General features: G+C 41.2%; 1 protein-coding gene across 1 annotated transcript in view; it reads left to right on the forward strand.

Annotated features, from left to right (window-relative positions):
* Positions 1-21,679, forward strand: part of Macf1 (microtubule actin crosslinking factor 1) — a 323,248-nt gene that overhangs the window by 218,808 nt on the left and 82,761 nt on the right. Inside the window, 13 exon segments of the mRNA XM_032898600.1 lie at positions 401-625; positions 2,194-2,712; positions 3,434-3,610; positions 3,799-3,922; positions 5,948-6,156; positions 6,615-6,932; positions 9,208-9,374; positions 11,027-11,183; positions 13,795-13,912; positions 16,987-17,049; positions 17,854-18,095; positions 19,080-19,209; positions 20,416-20,615. Coding sequence (XP_032754491.1) covers positions 401-625; positions 2,194-2,712; positions 3,434-3,610; positions 3,799-3,922; positions 5,948-6,156; positions 6,615-6,932; positions 9,208-9,374; positions 11,027-11,183; positions 13,795-13,912; positions 16,987-17,049; positions 17,854-18,095; positions 19,080-19,209; positions 20,416-20,615 — 2,649 coding nt within the window.

Here is a 21,679-nt window from a genome sequence, read left to right on the forward strand (position 1 = left end):
GTATACCTTGAGAGTCGAATCCTGTCTGGCTGAGATAAAGAGGACAGGAGTCAGCTGTCCCTGTGTCTCACTCTTCCGGTGCGTCACTCCTACATAGCTAGGAACCCTTCCAGAGCTGGCAGGGCCTTCTAAATCCTGACATTTTCTCATTTTGTTTGTTTTGTTGAGGTGTGTCTAGTTATTTTAAACCATAAGCTATTGAGGAAATGTGGGATTTATTTTAATAACTATTTTCACAGATTCTAGTAGATTGTAATTCTCTTTTGTATGAAAAGATTTTACACCCAGACTAGAGCACTGGTTTTTCTTTAGCCCAGAGCTCCCCTCTCACTTCGGGTTTGAAGCAGCACTCTCATAGTGGAGTGCCTAAGATTCTCACTGGCATTCCTCTGGATTTCAGAGTAAAGCAGCGACAGAGCTGGCAGAGAACAGAAGGAAGATCGACGCTCTCTTGGACTGGGTGACTTCTGTGGGGTCATCTGATAGACAGCCACAGACTAGCCTTCCAGGAACGGAGCAGTTCTCTGGAGCTTGCCTGGAAAAACAAGCCTTAGATGCAACAGATGGTTGTGTGGATGTAAACCAAGTACCAGAGAAACTGGACAGGCAGTATGAGTTAATGAAGGTAAGGGTGTTAGCTTGTCTTTGCCATGGTTGTAGAAAGGAACCGATCTCACTCTAGAAAACGAATCACAGCTTTAGGTTGTGCCTTTGGTTTATCAGCAGCGTGGACACTGTTGACTCTTCTTGAAATGCATTCTCCTTTGGCTTCTGGAGCACTGCTTCACCCTAGTCATCCTTCTTTTCCTTTGGCAGCCATTGAGATACTGTTACACTTCTAGTAGGTCCCAGCCCTCTTTTCAGCTGTCAGAATATGCTTTCCTGGGCCTGGGAAGATAGCACACTTGATAAACTATTTACAACACAAGCATGAGAACCTACGTTTGATCATCAGAACCCATGATAAAATGTCAGGCATGGTTATGCATGCTGGTAATCGTAGCATGGGGAGATAAAGAAGGGGAGTCCTTGAGGGGTTCCAGCCAGCTTAGCCTAGCTCCAGGTAGAAAGGAAAGAGTAACTCAAAAAATTAGATAGACAGCTTATGAGGAACAGCACCCAAAACTGGTCTCTGGCTGCACCTGAATACACATGTACATGTGCACATATACAAACACACATCCAAAAAACAATATGCTCTTCTTGGGTACCCTTGTCAGGTGTAGTACTTCAGTTACAAGATTGACAAATTCCATGTATCTGTTTATCTTCAGTTGACATCATTTTATAGTTATATCCAACTGCCTCTTTGCATGTGGTAACTACACATACTTCAACCTAAAAACAGAATTCTTCTATAATCTCCCATCTGACCTGACCTGCCTGTTTGTCTAACCTGTTCTTTGTACATTCCTACGTAATTGCCCAAATTAGTAACCATCCTAGATTCTCTCTGTCCATCACTCTCCCATATTAAGACATGTTATTTCTAAGAAGTTGTGTCCCTGAATAGCTTTCTTTTACCTTCCATAGTAAGTCTATATTTTTAGTATGGTTTCCTGTCCTCACAATCTCCCTCCAAAGATTGGTTCCTACATATTTGACCTCATCACTCATTTTCTTCACTTCATTCTCCTGAAGTGTTGCTTGCTCTTAAACTTTCTATCCTCTTAAATGTCAAAAATAAAGGAAGCCGTGGCTCTCGATTAAGTTTTGTTTGTTCTTCAGATCCTAGTTTAGTTTCTTCCTGTAAATAGCACTTCATCGCTACTCTTCCATGGAGGATATTCTTTCCAGGCCGTACTGTCACTCATTCTAGTTGGTTATTCTTACGGACCTCACTGCAGACTTTAGCCATATCTGACTCTGACTCATTACATAACTTCTGGGGACCTGTAACATCTTTTCGGCACTCACATATCTCATCCTAAGTATGGTATTATCTACCTACATGGTAGGGATTTTTAATTTGTTTTGTTTTTGTTTTTTGAGATAGGCTCTCACTAGGGTAGCTCTTGCTTATCTTGAACTCACAAAGATGAAAAGCATGTGCCACCACACCCGGCCCTCCAGTGAGTGGTGTTTTGAAACAGGTAGAGACCACTCTACCTTTAGCATCTCTACCCCTAGTGTAAATATGAGCAAATCGTTCACGTGTTTCTACTGGTGGTCATGGGGCTGTTTACTCACCAGGCACGTCACCAAGAATTGCTGTCTCAGCAGCAGAATTTCATTGTGGCTACCCAGTCAGCTCAGTCCTTCCTGGACCAACACAGTCACAATCTTACACCTGAGGAGCGACAGATGCTTCAGGAGAAGCTAGGTGAGCTTAAGGAGCAATATGCAGCTTCCCTGGCCCAGTCAGAGGCAAAGCTGAGGCAGACGCAGACTCTACGAGATGAACTGCAGAAGTTCCTGCAAGACCACAGGGAATTTGAAAACTGGCTAGAACGATCTGAGAATGAACTGGATGGTATGCATACGGGAGGCAGCAGCCCTGAAGCTCTGAACTCCTTGCTAAAGCGGCAAGGAAGCTTCTCAGAGGATGTCATTTCCCACAAAGGAGACTTGAGATTTGTGACTATCTCAGGACAGAAAGTCTTAGAAACAGAAAGCAATTTTGAGGAAGGCCAGGAGCCGTCACCCACCAGAAACTTAGTGAATGAAAAACTGAAGGATGCAACAGAAAGATACACCACTCTCCATTCTAAGGTAAGGAAAGACTCCCATCAACCTCCAGGACAACAAATATGACTGTCCTCAGACAACTATGGGTAATTCCTAAGGCTCAAAATATGACTCATAAGACACAGTGTGTGTGTGTGTGTGTGTGTGTGTGTGTGTATGAAAATGGGTTTCATCAGCTATAAAAAAAATTTCAGACTCCATGGGTCCATTGTCTACCACCGAGCCTATTAATGTTGGGAATATTATCACATCATTGGTGGTGATAGAGGTGCTTATCTCCCTGTATCTTGTCCAATATCTTGGGCTTATAAGAAACAGCACAGCAAAATTTAAGCCAAGTACAGTCTTTTCTCCTAGACAATTTATTGTACGATGAATCCTTATCTTCCTAAAAATCCAAAAAAAAAAAAAAAAGAAATTATTCCTCCTTCAGTTTAGAATTTACATACCATTCCTTTTCTTTCTGTCAACATCTCTAATTTCCTAAAAGGAACCTTTTTTCCAACTTACTTTTGCCTATAGTCTGGTGTATATTTCTCTGTTGGTGTATCATCCAACTCACTAGGTGTTCCTGGGGATTTAAAGGGTAGGATGAAGTGTACAGTGTAAGTAATGGTGATCCTGCCTGTAGACAGTTAAACCATTGTGGAAAGTTGCAGTCAGTTCTCTGTAACCAGGAAAGACTCTTCCTTTGGACTCTGTTCTGGAAGCTGCTACCTTTGACTTCTTTATTTTTTTGGCATAGTGTACACGATTGGGCTCTCACCTGAACATGCTGCTAGGCCAGTATCAGCAATTCCAGAGCAGCGCTGACAGCCTGCAGGCCTGGATGTTGACTTGTGAGGCCAGTGTGGAGAAGCTCCTCTCAGATACTGTTGCCTCTGACCCCGGAATCCTTCAGCACCAGCTTGCAACCACAAAGGTAGGCAGATTCAGACCATATTTGTGTGTCAAGGTCTTATATTTCACAGCTTAGACAAAACTAATGAAAGTAAATAATGCTAAAAATATATTAGTTGAGATGTCTTAGGCAAGATCGGATTCATAAATTCTTTGGCTTTTTTGTTTGTTTGTTTCGTTTCGTTTTTTGCTATTGTTTTGGGCAAGCAGCAGTTACAGGAAGAATTGGCTGAACACCAAGTACCTGTAGAAAAGCTTCAAAAAGCAGCTCATGACCTAATGGACATTGAAGGAGAGCCATCCCTGGACTGTACGCCTATTCGAGAAACTACAGGTACTAAGCAGCACAGCATTCCTCTAGATCTGCTGTGAACTCTGTTTTGTAGTACATAGCAAACTGGTGATCAGGTATCTAGAGCACTAAGCTAAGGGCAGGGACATACACGTGTAGGGGGCAGTTCTGATACTTCGATTTAATCTGGAATCTGCAAGTACTGACACATTCCCCAGTTGGTTCTTGATCCATCAATACAGATGTTGGCCAATGACTGGTGTAGCAGGGGATGAATTAGATATACCCAGTCATTGCTAGCCAAGGCATTTTGAGAATAACTAGTGTGTGTGTGTGTGTGTGTGTGTGTGTGTGTGTGTGTGTGTGTGTGTGTGTGTTTCTCTTCAATCCTTGGATCCAAGATAACTCCTAGGCAGGTGCAAGCATGTCACCCTACAAGGTGGGGTAGCAAAAGCTACACACAACATACATGTATAAGGTGTCATGAAATAGCTCACTTTCCAGTGAGCTCTATTACTACACTTTCAATGTCTTTCACTCTATGGCTTCAACCCTTTCAGTATCTGTTGCCATTGAACAGTGTTTCTTTCATTTTCTAAGGTAACTTGTCATTCCTTAGTTTCATATTTTTTCTGTTCCTTACCTGACAATTATTTCATTGTACTTTCCATGAATGATGAAATCCTATTTATCTTTCAAAATTCAGTCAGTGGTACATCATAGTGATTTTAGTCAGTACATTATGTATTTGAAAATTGCTAAGAGGGTGAAGTTTTAAATGTTCTTACCATGAAAAGTGCTAAGTATGTGAGGTAGCTATGTTAACTAACATGATGTCATTCTATATATAATATATATGTGTACACCTTAAAATATAATTTGTATACCAAAAATATCTTATTAGATTTACTTACAACAAGTGGGTAAGGGAAAGAAGGAGACAGGCCTGAGAGCTTATAGCCTTTGTTAAATCCTAACCAGTAACCCTGTGTCTTAGTTACTTTACTGTGATAAAACACCATGACCAAGAGAATTTAGAAAGGAAAACACTTGACTTAGGTCTAGAGGGACTAGAGCTCATGATGGCAGAGCAAAGGCATGTTGGCAGGGACAGCTGAGCTCTCACATTTTGATCCGCAAGCTAGATAGCTAGATACACAGAGAGAGGACACTGAACATGGCAGGAGGCTTTGGAACCTTAAATAAAAACACCCTCAGTGGTACACTTTCTCCAACAAAGCCACACATCTTAACCCTGCCAACTGGGGACCAAGTATTTAAATGTTCAAGACTTTAGGAAGGAACATCACATCAAACGACTACACACTGTCATCGAAAAGAAAGGAACAAACAAACAAATGAATTATTTTGACTTTTCTCGGACATGCTTTTAGTGCTAATATAGTACTCAGGGCTTTTTATGTTTTCCTCTGCCTGTGCTGATTTGCAACCTTAATTTTGTTAAGACCAGAGACTTTATCTTAATCATCTTTAGTCCTTGGCATATTGCATAATTTCTGGTTCTTATTAAATGCCAAATTACTAATTAACTGAATTTGGTTCCTATACTAATATACTTCAAAATATTCCATTTGTTTTAATATTAATTATTTTTTAATTAATTTATACATTTAAATACTACTTTCCGAGTATTTTGTTTGAGTTTTTGTTTTGTTTTTATTTGAGGAAAGGTCCTGGAACTCACTATGTAGACCAGGGGACCTCATATTTATAGAGACCCCTCGCTTCTTAATCCCTAGTGCTGGGATTAAAGATGTAGACTATTGGGCTACTGTCTGTCTGTCTGTCTGTCTATCTATCATCTATCTACCTATCTCTATATCTCTTTATTTCTTTATTTTAGGAGGGGACCAGAGACTCACTATGTATGTATTGTAGGCTAGCCTTCAGCTTGCTATGTAAAGTAGGCTGGCCTTAAAGTCTGTCTGCCTCAATCTCCTGGATGCCAGAATTACAGGCATATCCTACCATACTCACCTTTTTATTCTTAAAAACACTATATAAAAATAGCATCCAGTGTTTTTTCTCATGGCCTCCGTTTTCCAGAGTCCATATTCAGCCGCTTCCAGAGCCTCTCTTGTAGCTTAGCTGAGCGGTCTGCTTTGCTGCAGAAGGCAATTGCTCAGTCTCAGAGTGTTCAGGAAAGTATGGAGAGCCTCCTGCAGTCCATGAAGGAAGTTGAGCAAAACCTGGAAGGGGAGCAGGTGGCAGCACTCTCATCAGGACTCATCCAAGAAGCCTTGGCCAACAACATGGTAAGAAAACCTTTCTCCTGAGAGTGGAACTAGAAGATGTTTCCATTTCTGTAATAATAGAACTTTGAGAAAGTAATAGAATAATTCCTATCAGAGAATCTTCTAATAAGGGTTGAAGGTGATGACTAACCCATGTAGAGATTTCTGCTACTGGGGCTGGGAATGTAACTCAGTGATAGAATGCATGCTTATTAACATGGGAAGATCCTGAGTTCAATCCTCAATACCATAAAAAAGAAAGAAAAGTTTTCTAATTTCCAAACCACTGAACCCAAGGAAAAGTGGTGATAACAAAATAATTTGGTGAAGTGGATGGAGAAATAAAGGATGTGCCATCCTTCAGGCTCATTCCAGTCCTCAGTCTCCTTGAGCATGGAGCTCTTACAAAGTTAGCAGGTGATGACTCAGACGTACCAGCATAAGTAAGCCCCAACTAACAGACTTGCTCTTGATGGCAGAAACTAAAGCAAGACATTGCTAGGCAAAAAAGCAGCTTGGAAGCCACCCGTGAGATGGTCACTCGATTCATGGAGACCGCTGACGGCAACTCGGCCGCAGTGCTGCAGGGCAAACTGGCAGAGCTGAGCCAGCGATTCCATCGGCTGCAGCTCCAGCAGCAAGAAAAGGAGAGCGGCCTGAAGAAGCTCCTGCCCCAGGCCGAGACATTCGAGCAGCTCTCCAGCAAGCTGCAGCAGTTCGTGGAACACAAAAACCGACTGCTGGCCTCGGGGAACCAGCCAGATCAAGACATTGCACATTTCTCCCAGCACATCCAGGTGAGGATACGTACCTGTCATCTTGGCAGAACAAAATGAAGGGCAAGACAAAAATTAGTATTTACTGAGCACATACAGTGTTAGAAATACGGAAACTCTACCTGCTTCATCTTAGAATTATGACCCCCAGCTTGTAAACTAGAACTTGTTTGTCCATTTTGAAAGACAGTGGCTTTCTTCGTCCCTTCTAATATACAAGGTTAGTCTAATACAAGCAGGTTCATCTCACCCAGAGCAGCCATGTGCAGGCTGATAGAGACTCACCCGGATGTGCTCGGAGAGTTTACTCTGTAGGGGGAGTGTGGCGCAGATCCATTTACACGTCCTTAGGCAAAGCCAGGTGTAAATCCCCATACCAAGCCGGAAAGATGTTGGGAAATCTTACAGTACAGCAAGCAGGGGAAGAGCTGGTGGGAAAAGCACTGTCAATGGACACTAATAAGACATAGGCATACAATTCCTGGGTCATAGCACTGTGTGCCTTCTTAAACAGGAAGTAGTGGTGAGTTTGAATTCCAGAGTGTCTAGATAGCCCACATTCCCATCTGAAGTACCTCACATACGTTCCTGCATTATTGCCATAAGTTTATTCAACGTACTTGTCTTATTATTTACATAGTTCACGGGAAAGGGGTTGTAAGTGAGGGGTAGTCAGAGGAGAGCTGGTGTGAGTCCTCCTTTCCACCATGTGAGCTCAGGAGGTCGAACACAGCTTATCAGGTTTAAACTTTTTCTGTTGCTGTGATAAAATACCATGACAAAGACAACTTATAGAAGGAAGAGTTTGTTCGTCCCGTGTGAGGTCACCGGGGATGAGCGCCTGTTGTGGCAGGGATGGTGCAGCAAGCAGTAGGCACGCCGACGAGAACAGGCAGCAGAGTTTACATCCTCAGTCACAAGCATGATGCAGAGACAGATGGAAGCGGGGTGAGGCCATAAGCTCTCAAAAGTGACCCTCAGTGATGTGTCTCCCCCAGTGAGGCCATACCTCCTACACCTACCCAAACAGTGTCACCAACTGGTAACCAAGTGTGCAAACACCTGAGCTATGGGACACATTCGCATTGAAACCACCTCACCAGGCTTGGGAGGGAGTACCCACACTGGCTCGGCCATTTCACCAGCCCTACTCAATTTTCTTTTTTTCTATTTTCTTTTTTTTTTTTTAAAGATTTATTTTATTTATTATATATAAGTACACTGTAGCTATCTTCAGATACACCAGAAGAGGGCATCAGATCTCTTTACAGATGGTTGTGAGCCACCATGTGGTTGCTGGGAATTGAACTCATGACCTCTGGAAAAGCAGTCGGGTGCTCTTAACCACTGAGCCATCTCTCCAGCCCCTTTTTCTATTTTCTAAGTAAGATCTTACTGTTTTGCTTTGGTTCCTAGATGCTTTTGTTTGTTTTGAGTAATTTTAGACTTTGTAGTAAAGTAGAAATGGGGGGTTGGGGATTTGGCTCAGTGGTAGAGCGCTTACCTAGGAAGCGCAAGGTCCTGGGTTCAGTCCCCAGCCCCGGAAAAAAGAAAAAGAAAAAAAAGTAGAAATGGCCCAACAAATAACAGCATAGTCTTTCCTAGATTGAGCCAATTGATAATTATTTTATCTCTTTCTAAAAATATCAGTTTAATTATGAGCAATATTCATTATTCTTTGTGATATGCAAAAGTTTCACCAAATTCAGTCAATAACATCCCCTTTAAATTGTGTCCTTATGTCTTTTTGTATTTGTCTTTCAGTCTATCAACATACTGAACTCAGTATACTTCCCATACTGAAATCAGCTTCTTAGTTGTTTGTTTTTGTTTTTTTCTCTAAGAATCCCTGCTTTGGGTAAGGAATGTCAGTTAGAAACCAAAGTCAGGACACTAGGTAAGGTAACTAACTGGTGGGAGGTCACTGTTCTGTCACAGATGTGAAAGGGTTATGAAGCTGTCCTGCTATTTCAACCACAGCACACATTAAATAGAACTGAGTTGATATTGTTTGTTTTAGTGTGTAAAGCTGAACACAGGTTGGTTTCTGCAGTCTCAGTGCTCCTGTGAGGCAGAGAGAAGAGAGCCCTTGCAGGTTCATGGGCCAGCTAGCCTGGCATGTGCAGGAAGGGGCAACAAAGAGTCTCTATCTCAGGCAAGGTGGAAAGCCAGGGCCTGCAACAGAGGTTGTCCTGTAACCACCACACCATGTGCACACATCCATGGAAGATTAAAAAAACATAAGATAATGGGTTGAATCATTTAGTATATTGCTTTTAATATGTTTAATAAACAGGAACTCACATTGGAAATGCAAGACCAAAAGGAAAACCTAGGTACTCTCGAGCACCTAGTTACTGCGCTGGGCTCTTGTGGCTTTGCACTGGATCTGTCTCAGCACCAAGAAAAGATACAGAACCTTAAGAAGGATTTTACAGAGCTGCAGAAGACAGTTCAAGAAAGGTGAGTTCATCTGCATTGGTCACTGATAAAGAACCATAAAAAGCAGTGTTCAGAACTCTGCTACTGACCCATTCATCAAGGACTGCGAGTTAACTATGTGGTTGATGATTATTGATTTCTATTCCTAATTGATTTGTCTCAGTGTCAGGCCTGAGTAACCAAAATCCCAGGTTACCTGAAGCAAACAGAACAAAGTTGAGACAGTGAGTAAGATTATAGCTGAATTTAAGATAAAGACAAAATCTAGAGACTTCCCTGGTATGATTATGAATTATATTTGTGGGCTGGAGAGATGACTCAGCAGTAAAGAGCACTTTCAGAAGACCTATGTTTGGTTACTAGCACCACACAGTAATTTCAGGGGATCCAGTGCTCTCTTTTGACCTTCTAGGTCATATGGTGCACAAATAGACAAGCAGGCACACATATGTACACATGAATATCTTTTGGATAATATTAAGTTATTTAAGAGAAATGGCTGGATTCTTCTAGCACAAGCACAGAATGTATGACAAATGCTCGTAGATTTTAGTTTACTATTACAAACTCATTATTTTCCATTAGAAGCCACACATGGGTTTAAGACCCTGAATAAGACTTCTTATCTTGGTTTAGAAACAATTGCAATATTGATTTAGCAGGTGGCCACCTCGATGACGAGAGGAAAACTGCTGCTCAAACCAATATTTAGAACCGTGTGTGGAAGCACACACTTGTAATCCCAGCACTCTGGAAGTGGGAACAGAGGGATCAAACATGTATGTAATGAGAAGGCTACATATGTGATGAGTGAGCTTGAAGCCAGCATAGGTTAGAAGGGACCCTGTCTCCACAATCAGTGAGACTCAGCGGCAGTGTGCGTGGCTTGAGGACAACGGCCTCCAGGACTTTGTTTTTCTGCACCTCGCTATTGAAGCTGCAGGAAGAATCAGGATCTCTGGGTTGATCCCTGATGATACAATCATTCCTTGATTTATTTTCTTTATGAACATGTGCAGTAAGTAGCTCGTGGCTAGTCATCTAACTTTTTTGAGCCTTCAATTCAGCACTCAAGTCAGATTTTTTTTAAAGTGTGTGTGTGTGTGTGTGTGTTTATATACAACACATACAACACATACATACATACATACATACATACATACATACATAACATACATATATACAGGAGTCCCCAGAGGCCGGAGGAAGGCTTCTGAAATGAGAATCACAGGTGATTGTGAGCCAACACATAAATACTGTGAACCAAACCCAGGTTCTTTGCTAAAGCAGTGAGAGCCGTTAACCACTGGCCCGACACTCAGACCCTTGGGCTGAGTCTTGAAAGAGTCAAATACCTAAAACATAACAGAGCTGAGTTGGAGATCCCAGCCAGCGTTCTTTCCATTGTGTCATATATCTAAATAGCAGGCTTCCATCAGTTTGCTCACTTTCACTTTAGCCTAGAGTAAGGTTGAAGACTTTTCCTAAAAATTTCCAAAGAAGGGCAATGATTCTTGAGTTTGTTTTTCTTCATTGTGTATACAGCCAAACTTACTATGGAAAGTAAGGACTCTGCTAGGAGATTGGTGCCTAGAGTTCTAGGATGAACCTACTTTTTAGTTCAAGTCCATTTTACAAACTTACTCTAACAAGTAAAACAACTTTGTTCACAGAGAGAAAGATGCATCAAATTGCCAGGAACAATTGGATGAATTCCGGAAACTGATTAGAACCTTCCAGAAATGGCTGAAAGAAACTGAAGGAAATGTTCCACCTGCAGAGACTTTCGTGAGTGCTAAGGAATTAGAAAAGCAGATTGAACACTTGAAGGTAGGTAAACAATAGAGTCCCCAGCAATCTGGCTAGACAGTTGTTTGCAAATTTATACGAACTGAACTCCAGATATGATACAGGAGGGTAGCATGACAAATACAGTTTATTCGTTCACATCAGAATTCCTTTCTTGGTGTGATTCCATATGCCCCACCCAGAGCTGAATACAGTAACATCAAAACCTGTTTCAAAACCAAAATCAGGCATAGTGGTACACACCTATAATCTCAAAACTTGGGAAATAGAAGAAGGAAAAATTCATGCCATAGCTGAGCATCAAGTTTGAGCCAGTCTAGGCTACTTGAAACATGGTTCCAAAAAACCAGCACAGGCTAATTTTTACATGCCTCTCATGATGTCATAGGAAATTTAAAATATATCATCAAAAGGACTCGTAAGATCCATTTCTTGAGAAGCTTACATTTTCATCTCAGAGTTTAGAACTGTTATTACTCATGTGTGAGAATTAGACAGCTGCAAATGAGCAGCTGACCAGACATTGGGTCAGGAAGCTGGGGCGAGCGGAACTAGAACTCTGGCTTGTGAGAAAAACAGGCCTGAAAAACAGCTTCATGGCAGGACCCCGGTTTCTGCTCTGACACATACTCACACAGCACCTCACTTTAAATAACTTTCATTTCTCTCTCAAAACAGCAAGCTGAAGCTAGAGCAGATGAAAGAGAAGAATTTGGTTACTTTCACATAATGGACTCTAAGAGAATTTGCTGATAGAATAGTTGAGGGAAGAAGAGATTCTTCAACCACCCAGCACCTTGTCCCCCAAATGAGAACCCTAATACAATCTAATAATTCCATATGCTAAGTCCTCAGGTCCAAGCCACTTAGTGCTTGTTGTTCACATGATGTCCAATAAATGGCACTGCATTGCTCTGAAAATTCTTATTCTGTTTTAAGTCTAAAACCTTAAACAATTAAGAATGATTAGTGACTGATTTGACAAGCAGTGACTGCCTGCCTGTCCATTTGATGTGTGGCGCATGTGAGCGTGCTAGACATTCTTCGTCTTGCTCTGCTGCTGCTCTATAAAGTAGAGTTCAAATCAAGCTAGGGTAGCTCTCAGTGATCTCACAGAGCAAGGTGCTAAAGGCCAAGACACATGTCTGCTCTGGAATGATCAGTGCCCTAGTTCCCTGGCAGGCTGTCATATCTTGGAGACTTAGCATTGCCTGGTTCTTTTCTCTGAAACCTGATGCACTTCTTTCCTAATGGCTTTCTGTGGTTGCTTGAACTCTGTCTGTAACCCAACATGAGCTTCCCTTAGTAAGTGTACAGTGAAGTCTCTACATCTATACAATTCTAGTAAGTGACTTCTCTCTGGTTTTCTGGTTATTTCCTCTCTTCTTTTTCACACTTGAAAATTGCTGCTTTAACTCAATGTTTCCCTCCCTCCTTGTCTTTTATGCTCTCAAGTTCATTAACTATTCCTACTCTGTAATAACAATTATATGATAATGCACTTGATAAACCAAACTCTTGGAGCTGTGTCATAAAATCAGGCATGGAGACTCATGGAGTACTCAGGAGGCTAAGACAGAAACTTAAAGCCAGCCTGGGCTACATAGTAAGAGACTTTCTTAAAAACCGAAACCAAATCCAAATAAGATGGTATGCATCTTTCATCCCCATTGGGGACAGAAGCAGGTGGGTCTCTGTGAGTGGAAGCCAGCTTGGTCCACACTGGGAATATTACATAGCCAGGATTATATACTAAGATCCCATTAGGGAAAAAAGCCAAAAAAGCAACATAATAAGATACTGGCAGCCTGGAGTGCTTAAGACCCCATCTTAATAAAGCAAATAAATTAAGTAAGCAAATAAATAGGTTAATGAAGCAGAAACTCTAAAAAGACAGTAAAATAAATGAGTCAAGGGTGGGAGCTGTGTGGTAACCCTGTTCATTTCCATGTGTCTCCTTAGTAGGGGTGCCTAGCCACCAATACATACTAATAAATATGTCACCAAATGACACAGAAGGTTCTGAAAAATTCTACAGAATCCTTAGCTGACTAAACCAGTATCTTATAATGACTGACTATATGAGCACAGTCTCTTTTTTTCCTCCCTCCCTCCCTCCCTCCCTCCCTCCCTCCCTCCCTCCCTCCTTCCTCCCTTCCTTCCTTCCTTCCTTTTATGAGACAAAGTCTTACCATGGAGCTCTGACTGGTGCAGGAATCACTATGTAGACCAGTCTGTCCTAGAACTCCCAGAGTCTCTCCTGCCTCTGCCTCCAAAGTACTAGGATTAAAGGCATGCGCCACTATATCCAGGATGGGCATAGCTTCTTGTCAGAATGGGAAGAGGCTTGCTGGAGAGATGGTTCAGGAGTTAAGAACTCTGTTGTTCTTCAGATGGCCCAGGTTTGGTTTGTAGCACCTACGTGGTGTATCACACCCGTCTGTAATTCCAGTCCTGGGGATCTAATCCCTTCTTCTGACCTCTGCGGGCATCTGGCATGCACATGGAACATGTATATACATGCATGCAAACACTCATAAAGTAAAATGGTAGGAACTGTGTCTACATCAGTTGTCCCTGCTGATGAGGGAAGGCCCAGCTGTTCTATTTACCACTCTGCTTCTTGTAACAGGGTCTCCTAGATGACTGGGCAGGTAAAGGAGTGCTGGTGGAGGAGATCAACACCAAGGGCACTGCCTTAGAAAGTCTCATCATGGACATCACAGCGCCTGATTCCCAGGCTAAGACAGGTGAGTGTGGGATCTGCAGAATGAATGCATGTTGCACCACTCTTTGGTTGTGGCCTTTGAAGATACTTTTTGTTTAATTAAAACAAAAATAAAAGTTGAATATGGGAAGAAAAGATCTACAAAGCAATATTCTCTTTCATTCTGATCTGTTTCTTACCATGTTGAGCAATGCTGCTCCATTTTGAAAAGTTTTCTTGAGAGTAAGTGAATTAGTGGGCCCACTTAGGGCTAACAAAGAATGCACAGTCACATTTTTTACCTCAGGAGTTTTTCTGTTTTGAGCACGTAAACGATGTGCGGGTGTGATACCATTTTTAGCTATGGGTGGGTGTAAGTGTCTGGGGAGAGCATAGGTATTTCTGAGTTTATTGGTACATCAAAAACTGACACACTTTTTCAAAGGGAACGTAAATGTTGTTCCCAGTTGTATGAGTAATCTTTGGTCATAGCCAAATCTTTTAAGCAAAATCAGCATGAGGGTTGGGGATTTAGCTCAGTGGTAGAGCGCTTGCCTAGGAAGCGCAAGGCCCTGGGTTCGATCCCCAGCTCGAAAAAAAAAAAATCAGCCTGAGTTCACAGTTTTTTGTGGATTATTAGTTGGAACCTTATATTATTTTTATTTATTATTTATATTTATTACCAGACTAAGTATACTCCTATAGACTTTTAAAATTCTAAGAAAAGTTTATTCTCTCTCTCTTTCTCTTTATCACAAGAATAATGTCTTTTCTTTAGTACTTTAAAGTTGGTTTTATTTATTTATTTGTTGGCAGGTTTGGGGGTTGTTTGTTTGTGTATATGTATGTATTTGTGTGATGGGTGGATTGATTTCCAAGACAGTTTCTCCGCTGTCCTGGAGCTCACTTTACAGAGCTCTGGCCTCAGACTCACAGAGACACACCTACCTCTGCCCCCCAAGTGCTGGGGTCGCAGGCGTGCATCGTGACACACAGCACAGCGCCCCAGTGTGACCTCTGTATCCGCACAAAGGCCAGAACATACCCAGACACGTGCTACACATCCACATAGGAAATTAATAAATCTTTAAAAAATAAAATCTTGGCTGAATATTGGATATTGCAGGATGTAGAACATCTTCAACATTTATCAGGGTTTATCATTGTTTCCATTTTATAGTCATCAATCCTGAGAATACCATTTCATGTAAATATGAAGCACTAAATTATAGAGAGTGTTTGTGTCCATTTCACAAAGTGTCGAAAATTCTGTGCTAATCCTAAATTGAAGTTCATTGAATGATCTGGGCAATAGTGGCAAACATCGTTAATCCCAGCACTGGGATGGGGTAGGAGTGGACAAAGGTAGGAGGGTCTCTAAGTTTGAGGCAAATCTAGGCTACAGAGCCAGTTCTAGGACAGCCAGGACTACAAAGAAACTGTCTGGGAGAAAAACAAAAAAGAAATTCATTGAAAAAATGTATTTATTTAGTTATGTATGTATGTATTTATTTATTTAGATAAGGTTTCACTATATAGCTCTGACTGTTCTGGAACTCACCAGGTAGACCAAAATGGCCTTGATCCATCTACCCTGCCCTTGCCTCTAAAGTGAATGTTCTGTCATACCCATTTAAATCAGTCTGACAGTCGTGTCCCACATCTTTAATCCCAGCAGAAATAGGTGGATCTGAGTTTGAAGCCATCCTAGTCTACAGAGCAAGTTCTAGGGCAGTCAGGGCTGTACAGAGAACCCCAATATTAATAAAGTAGCCACGGTGGCCCGTGTGTACAATCCAAACCTTCTTTGGGATTGGAAGTAGAAGCAGGAGGATCAGAAGGTAAAGGCCACATTTTGCTACATATTGAGTTTATATAATATACATTAGCCTTGTGTGTGTGTGTGTGTGTGTGTGTGTGTGTGTGTGTGAGAGAGAGAGAGAGAGAGAGAGAGAGAGAAATAGAGAAATAGAGAGAAATAGAGATTTTCAAGAATTCAAAAAGCTGGCTAGAGAGATGTCTCAGTGGTTAAAAGCACTTAGGGCTCTTTCAGAGGACCAAGGCTAGATTCCCAGCAACACATAATGGTTTATAACTGATATCTTCTGTCTGTAAAGGCATTATATATACATGGTACACACATACATGCAGGCAAAACACCCATATACATAAAATTAAGTTTTTAAAGAAGAATTTCCTGGAGCCAGAGAGATGGATCAGCAGCTAAGAGCACTGACTGCTCTTCCAGAGGTCCTGAGTTCAATTCTCAGCAACCGCATGGTGGCTCACAACCATCTGTCTTGGGATCTGATGCCCTCTTCTGGTGTCTGAAGACAGCTACAATATACTTATATATAATAAAATAAATCTTTAAAAAATATATAATCTTAGTAAGTTCATACCCTGATTTTATTATAGTCATGAATATTTCTCTGACTTTTAATATAATCTTAGTAATTTCATACCCTGATTTATATTGAAACTTAGAAGCCACTTGAGAAGAATATAGGTGAAATTTTGGCTATTAGAAATAAGTCCAGATACCCACAGGCAAATTTTTAGAATGCTTATGAGCTGTATTTTCAGGGCTTATATCTGATTTCTGATAGAGGATGTAGAACCAAAGAGGTCATGAAGAAAAAAGAGCCACTTCCTATAGAAACATCATAAGGGCTTTTCAGTAACCAACTTTTTATGCTAATTGTCCTTCATGTCCACTGCTTTTACAATGACAGACTTGATATTAAAGGTAATGCTTTAACTTTATTACAAATCCTCATTCTAAAATATGGCAGACACCATTCCAAAGATTTAATTGTTTAATAATTCCTGCTTCACAAAAATCAGAAAAGGTTTCAAGGAATGGAACTGAAGATTTAAGATGATTGTTATTTCTATAGAAAGAGGTACTAATCATTACTTCAGAAGAACTGAGACATAAGTGATACTTTGTTGCCTGGCAGTGACCTGTCTCTTTCCCTGAATATGTTGTCTTGTGCTGTGTTAACTTTCTGATACCCAAGCTTAAGATGAGAGCCAGAGAAGAAAAATGCTGTGCTTATATGTATTCCTAACACGTCGGTCTTGCCCTGTTTGTCTCCCTGTCCTTCTGCTCAGGTTCCGTACTACCCTCTGTAGGAAGCTCTGTAGGCAGTGTAAACGGATACCACACCTGCAAAGGTGAGAACCACATTTCAACAGTGCTTTCTTGTTGCCTGTGTTGAGACAATGTTCATGTTTGCTATGTATATGTTTCAATATGTGTGAAATAACAGCTGCCAGAAGGGACATGAAGGTAAAAATCTGGAGAGGAGCAACTGTGCTGTCTTCCTGTTAGCTGGTTATAGGCTAAACAGGTTCACATTTAGAACTGAAGTTTCCGAGCAAGCATACTGGGTCACCATATTAGGTCAATAAAGAAAGACCTGCAAGAAAGTGCATGTGGATCTATGAGTTACAAAAAAGCTGTTCTAAAGCCAGATGTAGAGATAGTGATCTATAAGCCCAGCGTGTGGAAGGTAAAGGCAAGAAGATTAGAAGTTCAGGCTTTGGCTTGCCTTTCTACATCAGACTATCTCAAAACAAACAGAAAGTTAATCTAGCAGTAATATTGCTATCTCCAGGCTGAAATAGTCTCTAAACTATCTCTGAGTAGTTTGAAGAAGAGGGGCCAGAAGAATGTTCAAAGTTGATTAATCCCAACAATATGCTAAAATTAACATCTTACTTCATTTCCTCACTTCTGTTATTGCCGTATATTTACTCAGTATTTTATGGTATTCATTTGAATATAAAATGCCAAAGCCAGAAAGCAGATTAGTGTTATGCTTTTTACTTTGTTTATGTAAACAGGAACTCTGGAGGAAGGTAATCACAAGTTGACTAGAAGAATTAGGAGGAATGCTTGATCCTGACAGATCGTTTAGGAGTGAAAAATGAAGGGGAGAAGGATTACCAATCTCATTGTTTTTTCCACGATGCTAGATCTTACAGAGATTCAATGTGACATGTCTGATGTAAATTCCAAGTATGATAAACTGGGAGAAGCGCTGCGGGAACGCCAGGAAAGCCTTCAGACTGTCCTCAGCAGAGTGGAGGAGGTCCAGAAGGAGGCGAGCTCTGTATTACAGTGGTTAGAATCAAAAGAAGACGTTCTGAAAGGCATGGATGCCTCTTTGTCTCCAACCAAGACAGAAACAGTAAAAGCCCAAGCAGAATCTAATAAGGTACTGTGTTTCCATAGTGAGCTGCACCTGAACAGGACGGGAAGAGGCTCCTTACAGGTGCTCCTGCCCCAGTCTAGGGCCTGAGCCAAACGGACTCTATTCTTGACTGAAATTGGTGTTATGCTTGCCCTTGAAAATGTTAACATTACCTCATTCCAGTCTCCTTGAGAATTTTTGTTACCTATAAAATGAGAAATTGTTATAATTCAGATTTGGGGTGGGGGCCATGTTTTCAGAAAGTGGCTAGCTCCCTCCTTCCCCCCACAGTATTAGCTCGCTGAGACCTGAGTCTTATTTTCTATGTGATGCAACTAGATAGCTTAGCTTTTCTTGTCCAGGCATTTTTGCAACTCTTAGGGGGACCTAAAATTTGTGGATACATATTTATTCTTAAGATGGAATGTATGGGGCCAGAGAGAAGGCTTAACCGTTAGGATCACTTGATGCTCTTGCAGAAGACCCAAGTTGAATTACTAGCTAGCACCCACCATCTATAACTCTGACTCCTTCAGAAGGCTTCCTCCAGCATCGGGCACTCATGTGGTACAAAAACAGCAGACAAATACTCATACTAATATTAATTTAATGTTTAAAGTTATATGTGGACTAGAGAAATTGTCAGACACATAGAAATTTTCTTATTAGAAATTTTCTTCAAAATTTTTAATGTCCCAGTTTGTGTCATATCAGCTCTCCACCGACCAAAATACTGCCATCATCTTACTTTGGCACTTCTGATTGGTAAGAAGTGATGGTCCCCACTCAGTTGAGTTCATTGATGTGTTGTACTTAAAAGAGCTCAGATCCTACCATTTTCATTTTAAAGTAAATTCTGAATCAAAGAACTTCAATGCATTAAGTTCGAGGAATGAGCCATGGAACAACTGAGACCTCCAGCTTAGTTAGTCTTCCAAACTTCTCCCATACACAAAGCTGTGCCTTCTGCCCAGAAGCTCATGGCATATATATTGTACTTTTTCCTAGGCTTTCCTGGCTGAACTGGAACAGAATTCCCCCAAAATCCAGAAAGTAAAGGAAGCCCTGGCTGGATTACTGGAAGCATATCCCAATTCACAAGAAGCAGAAAACTGGAGGAAAATGCAAGAGGACCTCAGTAAGTCATCACAGGGATGCTTCATTCTTAAAATATCTTGTCTGGGGCTGGAGAGACAGCCCGACAGTTAAGATCACTGTCTGCTCTTCAAGAGGACCCAAGTTCCAATTCCCAGCACCCACGTGGCTGTAACTCCAGGTCCAGGGTATAAAACACCCACACACAGACAAACATGCAGGCAAAACAACAATGCACATAAAATTAAAATAAATTACTTTTTAAAAATCTTGTCTCCAAAACAAATTAAAAATGTCAGTACACACTAAAAATCTGGAATTAATTTCAATTAACTTTTGTAAGGAAGCAAAATGCCTATCTGTCTAGGACCAGATAATGACCTGAACAGGGGAAATTTTAGAAATTCAAGTCAGGAGAAATCTGGCTTTCTAGGACAAGTCAAGCTGATAGTCTACTCTGATCAGAAGCTAAAGAGAATATTGGGGATAAAAATGAAAGTGGGAATCTCAGCACTCGGGAGGCAGAGGCAGGTAGATCTCTGTGAATGCAAGGCCAAAAAGCAAGGAAGAAAGGAAGGAAGGAAGAAAACAAGTGTCTTTAATCCAGCACTTGGTGATGGAAGCAAGTAGTTCTCTGAAAAGCTGAGCCAGCCAGGGCTACATGATGAGACCCTGCCTCAAAAACAAAACCACAACAACACCTGGACTTAGAGAGCCAGCTCAGTGGTTACAGCACATACTGCTCTTACAGCAGAGCGGGGTCACAACACCCATGTTGGTTATTTCACAGCCTTCTGTAACTCAAGCACCATCATATCTGAGAGCACTGCAATCGTGTGCAAATATTCACACACAGACATATACATTTAAAATTAAATTAAGAGAAAAATGAGAAATAATCTGATAAAGAGATTAAATAATTTGTGTGTTCATGGTATTTAATTACACATAATATAAATGGATATTTGTAACAAATTTCTTGGAAAATGTTTATAATGGTACTATAATATATGTGATCTGTCTTATACAGAGCATGCGGCGGACATACAGTTTCATTGCATGTAGCTTCTTGTCACTACCAGCCTAAGGAACACACAGAACTATTTGTGATACTTTAGTTTTAGATGTTTTAAGGTTATTTTTAATTTTTAAAAATATTAAATAATGGCTCTTGTGTCACTTCCTGTAGTACATAAGGAGTACAGCTTAGAGACCAAGCTAACTGCATTCTCTCATTTCCTCTCCACAGATTCCCGATGGGAAAAGGCCACCGAGGTTACCGTGGCTCGCCAAAAGCAGCTAGAGGAATCTGCAAGCCATCTGGCCTGCTTCCAGGCTGCAGAGTCCCAGCTCCGCCCTTGGCTGATGGAGAAGGAGCTGATGATGGGGGTTCTTGGTCCCCTGTCTATTGACCCCAACATGTTGAATGCCCAGAAGCAGCAGGTCCAGGTGAGCCATGCTACTTAATGCCTAGATCAAACAAGTAGGCATCATGGAGTCTGGGATTCAGTGCTGCTCCCAGCAGGTAGAGTTCATCTTAGCCCCAGACAAGGTTCACCTTTCTCAGCTTAATAAGAGTGTATTGTGAGATGTTCATCAAGATGCCCATCAGGTAATAAACAGAACTCTTACCAACATCATTAACAGGCAGTAAGGTCAATGAATTTAAAAAGGGAGAATGCACTACAGTGCCATCCCTGAATATAAAAACATGTACTTTAAAAGACAAAAACCATCCTACTATTATGAAAATAGTTCTGATTCTCTGGATTCTGAAAGGGCTAGGCACTATAACATACACTTGGACCATCCTTCGACCATCCTTCGAGAACTATATCTTCTCCATTCTCTGTGAAGATTTTAATCTGTAGACCATGGCATCAGAACAGCCTCCCAATTACATACAACTTCCATACCTGAGTCTATTCAAAAGCTCAGTGTTCTTGGCTGCCTATTGAACAATCTAAGTTCTTGTTCAGTGTAGCGTATCAGGCCTTTTACAGTCTGGTCCTAGCCTATTTTGCCAGCTTCATTTATTAGACACCTATGTTGATCCTAGGCCCTCCCAGAGGCACCCTTCACTAGTCTCCGTGCTGTTTTGAATATTCGAGTCAAGCAGGGACATGTGTGTGAGCACACACATGTGGAGCTCAGAAACCTCTGGACTCTAGGGATGGAACTCAAGTCATAGTCTTAGAGGCAAGTGCCCTTCCGTCCTGAGCCACCTCACTGGCCCATTAGTTCACTCTTCCTTGTGATAGCTGGGGTAGCTTTTCTGATTCTCCTCTTTGGCCTGTTGTTTCTAGCCCAACATACTTAATCAGTTCTATTCCAGATTTGATTTATAATCTTTACCCTCATTGCATTTTATTATAGTCCACTTTTTCACACCTGTTATTTCTTGAGGTCATGTCTTATTTTGTAAAAATGTTATACATTGTCCATGAACTGCCTTGTTTAGTTTTTACAGAAGCTGAGATAACAACTTTACTATCCTTGTCTTTCTAAGGGAG

Source organism: Rattus rattus, chromosome 1 (genome assembly GCF_011064425.1).
Source record: "Rattus rattus isolate New Zealand chromosome 1, Rrattus_CSIRO_v1, whole genome shotgun sequence".
Taxonomy (NCBI): Eukaryota; Metazoa; Chordata; class Mammalia; order Rodentia; family Muridae; genus Rattus; species Rattus rattus.